The sequence below is a fragment of the Manis javanica genome, chromosome 7 (genome assembly GCF_040802235.1).
Source record: "Manis javanica isolate MJ-LG chromosome 7, MJ_LKY, whole genome shotgun sequence".
NCBI lineage: Eukaryota > Metazoa > Chordata > Mammalia > Pholidota > Manidae > Manis > Manis javanica.
In genome coordinates this window covers 27,492,059-27,507,322 of record NC_133162.1, presented here as the reverse complement: position 1 = coordinate 27,507,322, position 15,264 = coordinate 27,492,059, and the positions used below count along the sequence as shown (strand labels likewise).

The following is a 15,264-nucleotide window of genomic DNA, read 5'->3' as shown; positions in this document are numbered from 1 at the left end:
AACAGTGAGAAGAAAGCAGGGGTTGCAGTACTAATATCAGACAAAATAGACTTCAAAACAAAGAAAGTAACAAGAGATAAAGAAGGCCACTACATAATGATAAAGGGCTTAGTCCAACAAGAGGATATAACCATTCTAAATATATATGCACCCAATACAGGAGCACCAGCATATGTGAAGCAAATACTAACAGAACTAAAGAGGGAAATAGACTGCAATGCATTCATTGTAGGAGACTTCAACACACCACTCACCCCAAAGGATAGATCCACCGGGCAGAAAATAAGTAAAGACACACAGGCACTGAACAACACACTAGAACAGATGGACCTAATAGACATCTATAGAACTTTACATCCAAAAGCAACAGGATATACATTCTTCTCAAGTGCACATGGAACATTCTCTAGAATAGACCACATACTAGCTCACAAAAAGAGCCTCAGTAAATTCCACAATATTGAAATTCTACCAACCAATTTTTCAGACCACAAAGGTATGAAAGTAGAAATAAATTCTACAAAGAAAACAAAAAGGCTCACAAACACATGGAGGCTTAACAACATGCTACTAAATAATCAATGGATCAATGAACAAATCAAAATAGAGATCAAGGAATATATAGAAACAAATGACAACAACAACACTAAGCCCCAACTTCTGTGGGATGCAGCGAAAGCAGTCTTAAGAGGAAAGTATATAGCAATCCAGGCACACTTGAAGAAGGAAGAACAATCCCAAATGAATAGTCTAACATCACAATTATTAAAACTGGAAAAAGAAGAACAAATGAGGCCTAAAGTCAGCAGAAGGAGGGACATAATAAAGATCAGAGAAGAAATAAACAAAATTGAGAAGAATAAAACAATAGCAAAAATCAACGAAACCAAGAGCTGGTTCTTTGAGAAAATAAACAAAATAGATAAGCCTCTAGCCCAACTTATTAAGAGAAAAAGAGAGTCAACACAAATCAACATAATCAGAAATGAGAATGGAAAAATCACGACAGACTCCACAGAAATACAAAGAATTATTAAAGACTACTATGAAAACCTATATGCCAACAAGCTGGAAAACCTAGAAGAAATGGACAACTTCCTAGAAAAATACAACCTCCCAAGACTGACCAAGGAAGAAACACAAAAGTTAAACAAACCAATTACAAGCAAAGAAATTGAAACAGTAATCAAAAAACTACCCAAGAACAAAACCCCGGGGCCGGACGGATTTACCTCGGAATTTTATCAGACACACAGAGAAGACATAATACCCATTCTCCTTAAAGTGTTCCACAAAATAGAAGAAGAGGGAATACTCCCAAACTCATTCTATGAAGCCAACATCACCCTAATACCAAAACCAGGCAAAGACCCCACCAAAAAAGAAAATTACAGACCAATATCCCTGATGAACGTAGATGCAAAAATACTCAATAAAATATTAGCAAACAGAATTCAACAGTATATCAAAAGGATCATACACCATGACCAAGTGGGGTTCATCCCAGGGATGCAAGGATGGTACAACATTCGAAAATCCATCAACATCATCCACCACATCAACAAAAAGAAAGACAAAAACCACATGATCATCTCCATAGATGCTGAAAAAGCATTTGACAAAATTCAACATCCATTCATGATAAAAACTCTCAGCAAAATGGGAATAGAGGGCAAGTACCTCAACATAATAAAGGCCATATATGATAAACCCACAGCCAGCATTATACTGAACAGCGAGAAGCTGAAAGCATTTCCACTGAGATCGGGAACCAGACAGGGATGCCCACTCTCCCCACTGTTATTTAACATAGTACTGGAGGTCCTAGCCACGGCAATCAGACAAAACAAAGAAATACAAGGAATCCAGATTGGTAAAGAAGAAGTTAAACTGTCACTATTTGCAGATGATATGATACTGTACATAAAAAACCCTAAAGACTCCACTCCAAAACTACTAGAACTGATATCGGAATACAGCAAAGTTGCAGGATACAAAATCAACACACAGAAATCTGTAGCTTTCCTATACACTAACAACGAATCAATAGAAAGAGAAATCAGGAAAACAATTCCATTCACCATTGCATCAAAAAGAATAAAATACCTAGGAATAAACCTAACCAAGGAAGTGAAAGACTTATACTCTGAAAACTACAAGTCACTCTTAAGAGAAATTAAAGGGGACACTAATAAATGGAAACTCATCCCATGCTCATGGCTAGGAAGAATTAATATCGTCAAAATGGCCATCCTGCCAAAAGCAATATACAAATTTGATGCAATCCCTCTCAAATTACCAGCAACATTCTTCAATGAATTGGAACAAATAATTCAAAAATTCATATGGAAACACCAAAGACCCCGAATAGCCAAAGCAATCCTGAAAAAGAAGAATAAAGTAGGGGGGATCTCACTCCCCAACTTCAAGCTCTACTACAAAGCCATAGTAATCAAGACAATTTGGTACTGGCACAAGAACAGAGCCACAGACCAGTGGAACAGATTAGAGACCCCAGAAATTAACCCAAACATATATGGTCAATTAATATTTGATAAAGGAGCCATGGACATACAATGGCAAAATGACAGTCTCTTCAACAGATGGTGCTGGCAAAACTGGACAGCTACATGTAGGAGAATGAAACTGGACCATTGTCTAACCCCATATACAAAGGTAAACTCAAAATGGATCAAAGACCTGAATGTAAGTCACGAAACCATTAAACTCTTGGAAAAAAACATAGGCAAAAACCTCTTAGACATAAACATGAGTGATCTCTTCTTGAACATATCTCCCCGGGCAAGGAAAACAACAGCAAAAATGAGCAAGTGGGACTACATTAAGCTGAAAAGCTTCTGTACAGCGAAAGACACCATCAATAGAACAAAAAGGAACCCTACAGTATGGGAGAATATATTTGAAAATGACAGATCTGATAAAGGCTTGACGTCCAGAATATATAAAGAGCTCACACGCCTCAACAAACAAAAAACAAATAACCCAATTAAAAAATGGGCAGAGGAACTGAACAGACAGTTCTCCAAAAAAGAAATACAGATGGCCAAGAGACACATGAAAAGATGCTCCACATCGCTAATTATCAGAGAAATGCAAATTAAAACTACAATGAGGTATCACCTCACACCAGTAAGGATAGCTGCCATCCAAAAGACAAACAACCACAAATGTTGGCGAGGCTGTGGAGAAAGGGGAACCCTCCTACACTGCTGGTGGGAATGTAAATTAGTTCAACCATTGTGGAAAGCAGTATGGAGGTGCATCAAAATGCTCAAAACAGACCTACCATTTGACCCAGGAATTCCACTCCTAGGAATTTACCCTAAGAACGCAGCAATCAAGTTTGAGAAAGACAGATGCACTCCTATGTTTATCGCAGCACTATTTACAATAGCCAAGAATTGGAAGCAACCTAAATGTCCATCTGTAGATGAATGGATAAAGAAGATGTGGTACATATACACAATGGAATACTACTCAGCCATAAGAAGTGGAAAAATCCAACCATTTGCAGCAACATGGATGGAGCTGGAGAGTATTATGCTCAGTGAAATAAGCCAAGCGGAGAAAGAGAAATACCAAATGATTTCACTCATCTGAGGAGTATAGGAACAAAGGAAAAACTGAAGGAACAAAACAGCAGCAGAATTACAGAACCCAAAAATGGACTAACAGGTACCAAAGGGAAAGGAACTGGGGAGGATGGGTGGGCAGGGAGGGATAAGGGGGGGGAAGAAGAAGGGGGGTATTAAGATTAGCATGCATGGGGGGGAGGGAGAAAGGGGAGGGTGGGCTGCACAACACAGAGAGGACAAGTAGTGACTCTACAACATTTTGCTAAGCTGATGGACAGTAACCGTAATGTGGTTGTTAGGGGGGACCTGATATAGGGGAGAGCATAGTAAACATAGTATTCTTCAGGTAAGTGTAGATTAAAAATTTAAAAAAAAAAAAAAAAAGAAAGAAAGAAAGAAAAGGGGGATTACTCCTTAACAGGATAAAACTATTGGTAAATCAAAGATCAACGCATGCTTTAAATATCCTTAATGTTGATCACTTAAAGGGTGTCAGATGATCAGCTATGGAGGTACTCTTTTCTGATAATATTCCTTTCTCTTAATTAAAAAAAAAAAAAAAAAAGCAGTTACTGTGTGCTGACCTCCAATGAGTTCTGCACAGTGGTATAGAGGGCATGTCAAAGTGTGGGCAAAGGGTCTGTTTGTTTCTACGCAGAAGATCAAGGCCTAGCTTGGATACCCAGAAAATGAACTAAGATACGATATGAGGAGGAGCTTCCGGCATCAGCACTCTCTGGAGGACTCGTGCCGGGGGATGATCATCAAAAAGCCTCCACAGGGATCCGGACGATGCTGCGGTTGTGGCTGCATCCAGCCCACCATCTCCTGGACTTGCCATGAGAAGGAGGAGGGAGATGTCTAGGCTGGCATGTGCATACAGTGAGACAACGAATTTGACTGGATCTGTACTGTTGGAACTCAACCAGGAGTTGGGAGGGGTGCAAGTTGTAGCACCCCAAAATCTCATGACTATAGACTATCTATGGTTAAAAGAACATATGGGATGTGAACAGATCCCAGAAATGGGCTGCTTTAATTTGTCTGATGGTTCAAGTACAGTTGGAAAATATCCATCATATCATAGATAAATTTTCACAAATGCCTAGGGTGCCTAAATGGTTTTCTTGGCTTCACTGGAGATGGTTGGTAATTATAGATTTGCTTTGTTTATGTCACCATATTCCTATTATGTCAATATGTGTGTGCAAATTAGTTAGTAGTTTAAAACCTATACATACTTAAGGTACTATACAAGAAGATATGTCAAAGAAATAATCAATCCTCCCAAGTTTCCTTCATATGCTACATCTATAGCTTTTCTTCTTCCTTCCTAATTACAAACTTTAAATAGAATTCGTGCCTCATATCGAATTTACCGAGTATCATAATTCCTCCAGGTGGTAAAGATACCTCGAGACAAGTGCTGGGCATAGAAGCCACAGGGCATAAATCTGCAAAGAAGTAAAAAGCTAACCTTTGCAAACAATATGGCTTCTCTCTCACTTACCAACTTTACATTTCCCTGTATGGCCCCGGAAGATGACTGGTTAGCCAGAGACGGGTAAGATTCCTCAAGGGAGGAACAACCTAAGACAGGCACAGTCGCAGGGGGGCCATCAGGTGAGAATTTGGGGATCAACAGAGGTGAGGCTCAGAACCTCACCCCCCCTGCTTTGAGAGAAATCTTCTGCATCCGTGGATGTTTTGCTGCCCTTGTCTAGCCTGGATTAATACTTAGTCCATAGGCACACACCTGATCATCTGATCATCTACATTTGCCTTCTTACAGCACTAAACTATGTTTTCTACCTTTATCTTGCATCTACCTACCACTTCAGCATTTTATTAAAAATAAAAATAATAATAATAATAGGAGAAATGTGGGATCAACATATAAATCAAGTACAAAAATCAAATGAATATTCATATTTGACCTGATGGTTTATAGGTCATATTGCATGATCAAAACCGAAAGTTTCTGTGATGACTGCCCTTGTACTGTTCACCATGTAAGAATTTATTCACTCTGTAAGAATTCGTTCACCATGTAAGAACTTGTTCGTTATGCTTCAGAAGATTGGAGACTGACGAGAATTAGGCTTGAGATGGATTAATGATTGTACATTGAGCATTGACCCCCCTATACTGAATTTTATTGTTGTTAACAACCATTTGATCAATAAATATGAGAGATGCCCTCTCAAAAAAAAAAAAAAAAAAAAAAAAAAAAAATACTGAATTGTATGTTTGAAAGTTGCTAAGAGTAGATCTTCAATTTCTCAATATATGAGCACACAAAGTGTAATATGTGAGGTGATAGATGTGTAACTAAACTTATTGTGGTAATCATTTCATTATATATATATATATATATATATATATATCAAATCAGCACTTTGTACACCTTAAAACTTACACAATATTATATGGCAATTATAGCTCAATAAAGCTGGAAAATTTTTTCAATTAGAAATAAAATAAGAATCATCCCTCCCACCTCCCTCTCCCACACATAAACACAGAAAAAATTATGGCATTTTTAGCTCTACCTTGGGAGAATCTTATATCCTAAATGTCTAACTGGGGAGGTTGTCCAGTGTATATGTCAACTTGAAAATGCTAGATTCTGTGTCAAAATGTGTATCTGGCCAAATGTTTCAAATCCTTTATGAAAAATTTATAGAAATTTTAATAAAGAACCAAAGAGAATTGTATTAGACAAGTTCATCCTCAGAAACACAAAAGTAAAGTGAAATATTTCATTAAAATTTTGGATTCTAAGTGAAAAAAAAAATTCTGACTTTTTCAAAGAGGCTACAAGAAGTCACTAAAGGATTCTAAACAGGAGGAGTAATGCAACCAGTTTATATTTTAAGAAGATTGTTCTGGCAGCAGTGTGGAGGGTGGGTTGGAGGGATTGCTAAGATGATAAGACACTCCAGCAATAGTGCAGAGGATAATGATGGTGGTCTGCAGCAGAGATTGTGTGGAATGACAGAAACAGAGGTAAGACCCTTTTGAAGATGGCACCTTCCTGGCCGCTAACACCCAACTCTGGATAAGGAAGCCTCCGGTGTCTTTAGGCTGATGGAAGACGTTCAGGTCCCTAGGAGCCCCTGATCCTATAGACACAAGTAGGAGGAAATGGTTTATTTTATGAGTGGCAGTCCCACTTCTACACCTAACACATACACGCATGTAAACGTCCTGTCTTTATCACATTTCCAAAAGGGAGCACATGTCAGATGTCATCGATCCCCAGACTTTTGACTCACACAGAGAAGAAACAAGAGGGACATATCACATATACCAAGCTATTACAACACTCCTTTCACAGCTTCTGCTCAGTCTATAAGAGTTGGCCTACAATTATTTTAAAATTTTTCTGTTATTTGCAATATTATGGAAAATAAAATTACTGATACCCACAAGGTGATAGAGTGTAAATAACAAGTCTGTTTTGTTTTCCTTTTTAAATTTAGATCTTGTTTAGCAATACATTAGCATCATTAACAGAAAAAAAAAACATTTACACAGAAACTTTATACAGCCAGATAATAATATAGTAATCAACCACTACCCAAGAAAATAGGTCCTCTCATTTTACTCTACTGGCAAGCCTAGGTTTATCCTGAACTTTGAGAGATTCTGTCCTGAATAGACGATGAAGCATTCAAGTAAAAGATAAGGGAGTTTTAAGTGTGAGTTTCCGAGGGATAATGCCTCAAAAGAAGTTCAGGAGTAGCCGCAGTCCTCCAGTTTAGTCCAATGTTGGGAAGTTTCTGGGATGACCAACATAGTTCCTTTTGAGGAGTTTTAACAATTCATTGGCCTCAGGATTCAGGGCTTATAAAAACATTCTTCCACATTAAAAAAGACGTTGTCCCATAGAAATAAGTTTTTCAACGTTTCTCCAGCTTCTTGTACTTGGCTTCTGCCAGGGGGAGAGGGAGAGGATGTTACATCTTTGAAAGCCAGCTCTTATAAATACACTTTTTAGTTAGCATTTCCAGGCAAATTTTTTAAATGCTTATTACATTTAAAAATATCTATTAGCTCCAATCTCATTATCTGTCCAAACTAAGTCCAAACTACAGGCACCATGAATGTTAACTATTATATTAGCTAAGGACAGAGGTTTATATATCTGTCCAAATATCATCACGCACAGCTTGAGAGGAGTCAAACACAGAATTGGGAGCCCGACACATGTTCCCTGAGGTCTAACCCTGTCAACAGTACCTGCTCAGATGACTTCACCAGGGATAAGCAGATCTACTGGCACATGAGCCACCAGGAGCCTACTAAGCATGGGAAATTGCCTCTCCAAGCACGTCTTAGCCACCCTCTGGGAGCTAGACTAGAATTCTCTGGACATATAAATGTACTTTTCCTCCTTTATTTTCTTATCTCTACACCTCACTATAGAGAAGTAATTTTGAAAGATACAGAGATTTAAAAGACTGTGAAATTAACCTCTTACTGTGATAGATTCCTTTTTCCTTTAAAACCTTGAAAGCACCTGGTACAATGCCTTCTACGTAATAAGGTTCACAGTCACCATTTCATAAATTTAATCACAGACAACCAAACTATGAATCACCATCCATGTTCAAACCTCAGTCTGTTACAAACCACTAGCTTGAAGTAGTCAACAACTATCAAGGACAAAAATAAAATCATTTGTAAATTCTATCTAGGATAAAAACAACCTGATTATTTTTAATCATGGGTATAAGAGCCAGAGCCAATTAGTAAGCCATCAACACTAAAAATACCAGTTTCCTCCCTAAAGGAAAAGTAATCCTTCAAGAAAACCCTTGATTGACTATTTTGCTTTTTTAAGACATATGATCTACATTATTAAAGATGATTTGGCCTGCTGAGCCACAATTTGTAATCAAACAGACCAGGTTTAGAATATAACTCTTTTACATACTAGCCTTGTATCCTTATGTATATCCTTCAATCACAGTTTACTCCTCTATAGAAGGGGGAATAAAAATGGGGATAAAAACCATGCACTTATCTCATAGTTTCTCAGGTGGATAAAAACATCACACATGTAAAGTGCTAAGAACAGTGCCTGATATGTCATTAAGTTTTCAGGAAATGTTATTCTTATTACTACTAATAAAAAATTACTCTCACTAGGTTTTTGTGAAGATTAAAATAGATCATCATAGGCACACCATAAATGTTAACTATCATATTAGCTAAGGTCATACCCATGGGGGGTACCGTTACTAAATCAAAATGGAAAAAAAATGGTTACCCAGTTTTTTTGAATATGCATCCAACTTGTAAGCTGCCTGCTCAAGAGCTGCTACCTGCTCCTCAATTACATTGATCTGATCCAGATAAGGCTGCAGTCCAGCATCTTTAAAACAAAGACAGATCACATGTTTACATGGCCTTACGAAGGAGTGTAGAAAAAGAGTGGAAATGAAGGAGCTAGTGTTTCTCCAGGTCTGCCTAAGACACACTAAATGGGGTGAGATGTTTCTGATCACTAGCAGGACAAACACTTTAGAAGACAGAAGCTAGCTATCAGGAACAACTGTGACCCAGATAAAACAAGTCTCTCATGCACTAATTTTCCTCTCTTTAAAATTCCTTGCACTTCAAGCAATCTTTCTATTACTGACTGTTTTTCTTGAATTCCTCTACCAAGAAAGAGTATACCAGATATACAGGGAACACAAACATAAATCAATGGAAACATACATTCTACCAGTCTAAATTGGAGTTTTCCATTTATACATGTTCTGGTTTTCTGTAGAGAGTAGTGCTTTATGGATTTCACTGTTAAGTCAATTCACTAAAATCTGGCCGCCCTTTCTCTCCCTCCTCCTTTCCCAGGAATAAACTGATCAATCAAGATTCAGAAGCAGAAATAACAATACCACCAAAATATGATAATCATCAGAATAGAAGAAATTCACTTTTAGAAAATGAGGCCCAAGCACAAAAGAATATTAGATACAAACATGTTTTATTATAAAAATTATTACTTACACTTCTGGTTTAAGTCCTTTAAGTTTCTACTAATGTTTATAGCAATATCTTTCATTTCAAGATACTTCAGGCTGGTCAGTTTATTCATATTTTCCAGGAGCTTATAGTCTTCACTGGTGGCTTTAAAATAAACAGAAGATGTGATGCCTTTAAGATTTCCCTTAGATCACTGGACTGTGGAATTATAGGCCAAATGGTAGTTCAGGCAGGACTAGGGAATGTCAATGTAGGCCACTTTTGATCTATGATGTTTATACTCAGTTTGTCTATTCTGAATGTCTAAGTAGAAACTCAGGGAACAATCAGCAAACTCTTTAAAATAAACCAAGTAAGATTCAGGAACTTCAAGATCTTGATTAGAAAGGGAAATGATAAACTCATGTCCTAAGAAAGGGAGGTGAAAGAGTCTTGGTATATCTATAGAATGAAAACATGTAATTTGAGGGATCGCATCATAAATATATGTCAGATTATGAGTATTTTTAGGACCTCCCCACTTCTTAGTAATGCATTTATTATTGTGTGATTCTACATCACATTTTGTGCACTGACTTTTCTAAACCATTTGCCTGCCTCTAATCCCCTCAATTCCCTTCCCCATCCCTACTCAAAACAAATGGCTCTACTCCAATTTTCCTGAAAGCCAAGCCCACTTACATAAGCTGCTTCAACCTTTCTGTCTTACTTCAGAACTTCTGTATACCTTATTATTTTCCCAAGGAGAAGTGCTCCTATGCTTGCTCTCACAACTCCTCGTCCGTGCTCCTTCAACCTCTACAGGGCCTCTCTTCAACTGTCTCCTTTCTCTTGCATTTCCAAATTCTTTCTTGATCCTGGCACCTTCCTCTCAATCTTGAAATATATTCAGGTTTCCTTCAGCCCCAAAACACTGCCTCTATTCTGCTACACCTACATCATTCACTCAGTAAAGCAAAGGAACATCACTGTTAACCCTTTCGAAAGAGTAGCTTACACTCAATGCTTCCTCTTCCTCACCATCCACTCCTGTAAACCCCTTGCAGTCTGGACCCTGCCCCCACCATCAAGAGAAATCACTGCTCTCCTAACCACCAAATTCAAAGCATTTTCTCAGTTACTATCCTCCTAAACCTCTCTGTAATATCTGACACTGTGTTCTCCCTCTCTTAATGAAATGCTCATTTCCCTTGGCTGCTATAGCATTGTATCATACCGATTTTCCAATTTCTTAGAACTGCTCTTTTTAGGTTTCTGGGCCAGATCCTTTCTTATCCACCTTCCTTAACTTATCAGTTCTCAACTTTTCTCAACGGTGACAAATGACTGATGTTTACATGGGTGGTACATTCCCAGGGTTACGCTAGCTTCCATTTAAACTCAAAAAAGCATTTATGCAAGAATGACAGTGACAGGGAAATTACAATCTGCTTAAAATTAGTTTTATAATAAAGAAATCATTTGGAAACATAGATACTTTCAGTACTGTTACTAAAAACATATTAATGACCTACAGACATTCCCTGAGATTTTGGTCAAGGCCCTTTCATCCACCTTTAAGAGCTTCTTTGCCAATCTCATCCTGCACAGCCTCAACTCACACTGCTCTGCAGGTGACTCCCAAATCTGTTTCTCCTATTCTGGCCACTCTCTGAAATCTGGACTCACATGTGCAAGTCGCCTAACTGTCCTGGTAATACCTAGAATCAGCCAAGCCAAAACTGAAGATATTTTCACACCAAACACAGTTCCTCTTTCCAACTTCCTTATTTTGGTTGATAGCACAACCCAGGCTTTAAACCTTAAACACATCTTAGACTGCTCCCATCCCTCAATACCCACTTCAACAAGTCCTATAAATTCCACTTCTATGATGTACTTGCACCCACGCTTTCTTTTCTACTCCTTTTACCATCACTCTGTCACAGACCATCATTACTTTTCATGTGAAATATTGTTCATCTGTCTCTGGTCTCTCTCCTTTATAACCATACTCTCACTGCTATCAAATTAGTCTCTCTAAAACAAAGATCACACATTCATATACCTAGCAGCCAGCAAGATAATGTAAATGAGTGAAGCAAGCAAGGTGTTTGCCTATTAAACACATAAGATTATTCACTTCCAGAAAGAAATATGCTCTCTTCCACTTCTTAGAACATGCAGTCTTCCTAGTCTATCATTTACTTTGCCAGCTTTGATATATTGCTGTTTGGTAGAGACTACTAAAAAAAACAACGTAGGAACAGTGAATAAATGGCAGCTGACACCAAGTCCCAGTAAAAGGGAGAAAACAGGAGTGATGGGGGCACTCTGCATAGCACTGGTCCATTTAGAGGGACAGTTACTCAGCTCTAGTCAATCATAGCACACAAGAGTGGGGCCCTAATATTGCCAAATCTTTGGAATTTTTAAAGAGAAATCCAAATTCTCAATTTTGTTACTTGATTTGTTCAGAAATAGATCATCAGTGTGACAAATACTCACAGGCCTTCCTATTCTGTCTGCATCAAGCCTTTTCTCCTAAATTCTGGTTCCCCAAAATTTAGCTCACAGCAATTTCCTGGGGAAGTGAAACAATATAATAAATGTTTATGACAGGCCACACTGGACCAGACCTCACTTTTTGGAACCTCCTCCACACATAACCATGTGTTCACCCGGAATACACAATGGACCAAAAAATTAATCGTGTCCCAAAAGGTGGGTCACCAAATCCTCAGACCAACCTAACAGGTCCCTAAATCTGCAGATCACTCCCCATTCCCCAATTTTATTTCTCTTTGCCCCAGTAAATACGTTTGTGCTTCAGCAAAACAAACTGCTCACTTATACCATCTTACTTACTAGTCGTCTCCCCTTTTATGGCCAATCATTCCCTTCACATCCCTGTTCACAACACACCTCCAACAAGGAAGCACTCCTTCTTGAATTCTTTTTTGTTTTCTCAGCATTAGTCTACACTTCGGAGGACTGGAGAGTTATATTACTCTTACATGTTTCTGAAAAGTAGTTCATTAATTTCTCCAGGGAAGGAATGGGCGTCTTTGCTTCCCGTTCATGATCTGTCCAAACTTCCAGCATGCATTATTTCAGGGAATGTGGAGAGAAAGCCGCAGACTGCTGCTGCTAATCCGACTTACAGGTTTCCGGGAGTCAAACTGCAGCCGCACCTAGTGGTTCCCGACACCAGCTAAGTCAACCCACACCCCGCCTCACCAGTTAGTTCTCCGGTCAGGTAAGTTGCCATTTTGGAGAACATGTCCCGGCAGAGCTCAGCGATGTCAGCTTCAGCCGGCTCCTTTGCCTCCTCAGCTGTCTCCACGGCGGCATCGTCTGGATCAAAGGCGAACGAGTAAGTGTCTTGCCTTACTCCCGGTCCACATCCAGACACAGCATCCTCTTCCCACATCCCTCCACCTGTCATTTGATCAAGTCGGCTCCGTTCTCTGTGCCGTAATTTCAAGTCCCTCACTTGTCTTTACCTCACGTGACACGCGAACTCTGCTCTCTGGCACTGGCCCCTGGCTCACACCGATCCCGACCGCATCGGCTCAGTTACCCTGACAGGACCAGCACTCGCGCCACACAGGTCGCCCCTCCGACCTGCCGGCTCCTGCCAGGTGAGCCCCGGCATACCGGGCCCCTACCGGAGCCTGTTGGACCCTACATCCCCATCCACTCCACATACCTCGAACCGGCTCCTCCGGGTGGGTGGCCTGGACGTCCTCGGCCGCCGCCGCCGCCGCCGCCATGCCCGGCCCCGCGCCACTTCCGGTTCTGGGATGGTAGCGCATGCGCGCCGGGCGCACACCGCCCTCCCAGCCCTAGGTTCACGGTCCGGCGAAATCCCAGCTCACGTGTAAATCCTGCCGCACAGAATGAGTAATAACAAAGTGTAAGCAAGAAGCCGAAATTGAAGCTAAGATATCTGCTGCCAAGAGTCCCCACGTCTGGAGCTGACGCTGCGGTCATCGGTGCGGCTGCTCCTTGGAGGAGTCATTGCAAAGACCCACGTCCTCTCTGGGTTTGGTGGAGCTGGGGTGCCCTGCTCAGTCACCTGACCAAAGTCACCCGACACAGGTTACCCGTCTTCCCGGAGACTCTGCACCTACGCTGATATTAGTCGCCAGAGACTGCTCTGGATATCCATTCCATGCTTTTAAAGTGGTCTCATCTAGGCTTTGGGAAACTTTCAGGCATTGATGCCTGAATGTTGAGCCTCCCTTCCAATCATCCTGGATTAACATCAACTCATTGGCCCCTTAAACTGCAGGCTGGCACCTATTTCTCTTCTTCGGTTGGTACAGCCCTTCTTAAGGAAAATTTCAATTGTAACTTTTTTCGGATTGAGGATACACTCTGGTTATCTTAATTGCATGTGGCTGTTTTCACAAGTCTCCTAGGTGTATAGAGTATACTTGATGGAGAAGAGAGCAGCGCAGGGGTGTGTGAAGGGAATGAGAAAAAGCAACTGGGGAGAAATGTAAGGTGCAAAATGAGACAGGGATTAAGGTCACGGGGGAAGGGAAAGGGATATACAGTAGGTCTTAGGACACAGACCTATACACCCAAAATCTTGGTGTAGGAGTTTTTGGTCTTATCCCTGCTTATCTCCCATCTGCACCCTCTCACCTCCCACACCCTACACTACACACACACACACACACACACACACACACACATGTGCATATGTACACACACACCAGCTACTTTCCACCCCAGAGTTAGGGCACTTTCTCTTGCTTCACCTGGAGGACCAGGTCTCTCTATGTCACTGTCTCCAGTCTTTCTAATGACATAGTCATAGCACCCACCACTTCAAACCATTCCTGTGAGCCAGAAGTACTTATTTGAGGACTTTTGGGGCAGCCCTTCACAGTGTCACTGTCCCCACTCTACACGTCCCAGAGTGGATGAGCTTTCCAACCCAAGTACAAGGATGGCTCAGTTCCAGCCTCTCTTCTTCCCACTACAATCCCAGAAACAAATGCAAAGTCCTGATTTTCCTAAGGGTTTTTATTGATAGTCACCAAGGAAATCCACATTGTCCTATGGAAGACTAGAGCTAGAGCACACCACAGTTCAGTCCAAAGATCTCTGAATCCTGAGGTCATTTCTTTGCCTGATTTCCCTCAGGTTCCATCCCCATCCAGGGTTGCAGCCTCCTCCATGCCCATGGATGAGTGGAATGTTAGGAGCAGGTTCCCACACTGAGTCTTCATTGCTGAGGGTGGGGGTGGGGTGGGGACACACTCCAACTCCTCGGCAACATTGTAATCACAAGAAAGTCTCCTCTAAGGCTTCCCCCTTCTCTTTCACAAAGAAACTCTATGGGGAGGACAAGACCCCCATGGATGCCAGCAGCAGATCTCCAGATGCACAAAGGATAGGATTCACTGGCAGGTAGGAAGACATGTAGGTATTGCTACTCTCTCCATTTCTACTTTTCCACAAATCGTGGCTATCCAGATGCTTAGGGAAAGTCATTATCTTGCTTTATTCTCTTTGTTCTGGGATTTTTTTGTTTTAATCCTCACAGCACAGGGAGCAAGAGGCCCAGTGGGAAATGTTTCACAGAGCTACACAGAGCTACATGGCTACACCCAGAAACACTGAGTGACAAACCTAAGCATGATGCCCAACTACACACTGAAACATTGGCTCCAAA

General features: G+C 40.5%; 1 protein-coding gene across 1 annotated transcript; it reads right to left on the bottom strand.

Moving 5' to 3' along the window:
- Positions 1 to 6,734: 6,734 nt before the first annotated feature.
- On the bottom strand, positions 6,735 to 13,616 carry BLOC1S2 (biogenesis of lysosomal organelles complex 1 subunit 2). The gene is made up of 5 exons (XM_017680242.3): positions 13,285 to 13,616; positions 12,813 to 12,929; positions 9,618 to 9,737; positions 8,875 to 8,979; positions 6,735 to 7,533 (listed from the first exon to the last, which is right to left on the bottom strand). Exons 1-5 carry the CDS (start codon positions 13,388 to 13,390, stop codon positions 7,502 to 7,504), a joined length of 480 nt encoding a protein of 159 aa, XP_017535731.3. The 5' UTR covers positions 13,391 to 13,616; the 3' UTR covers positions 6,735 to 7,501.
- Between the last annotated feature and the right edge of the window lie 1,648 nt (positions 13,617 to 15,264).

Bases quoted from the DNA above. Each gene is read 5' to 3' on its own strand.
- BLOC1S2 (XM_017680242.3), bottom strand. From the start codon at position 13,390: ATGCGCTACCATCCCAGAACCGGAAGTGGCGCGGGGCCGGGCATGGCG. The intron at 12,930-13,284 runs GTATGTGGAGTG...CCTTTGATCCAG, and splicing joins CCCGGAGGAGCCGGTTCGAG to ACGATGCCGCCGTGGAGACA. The intron at 7,534-8,874 runs GTAACCATTTTT...TCCCCCTGGCAG, and splicing joins TGCATATTCAAAAAAACTGG to AAGCCAAGTACAAGAAGCTG.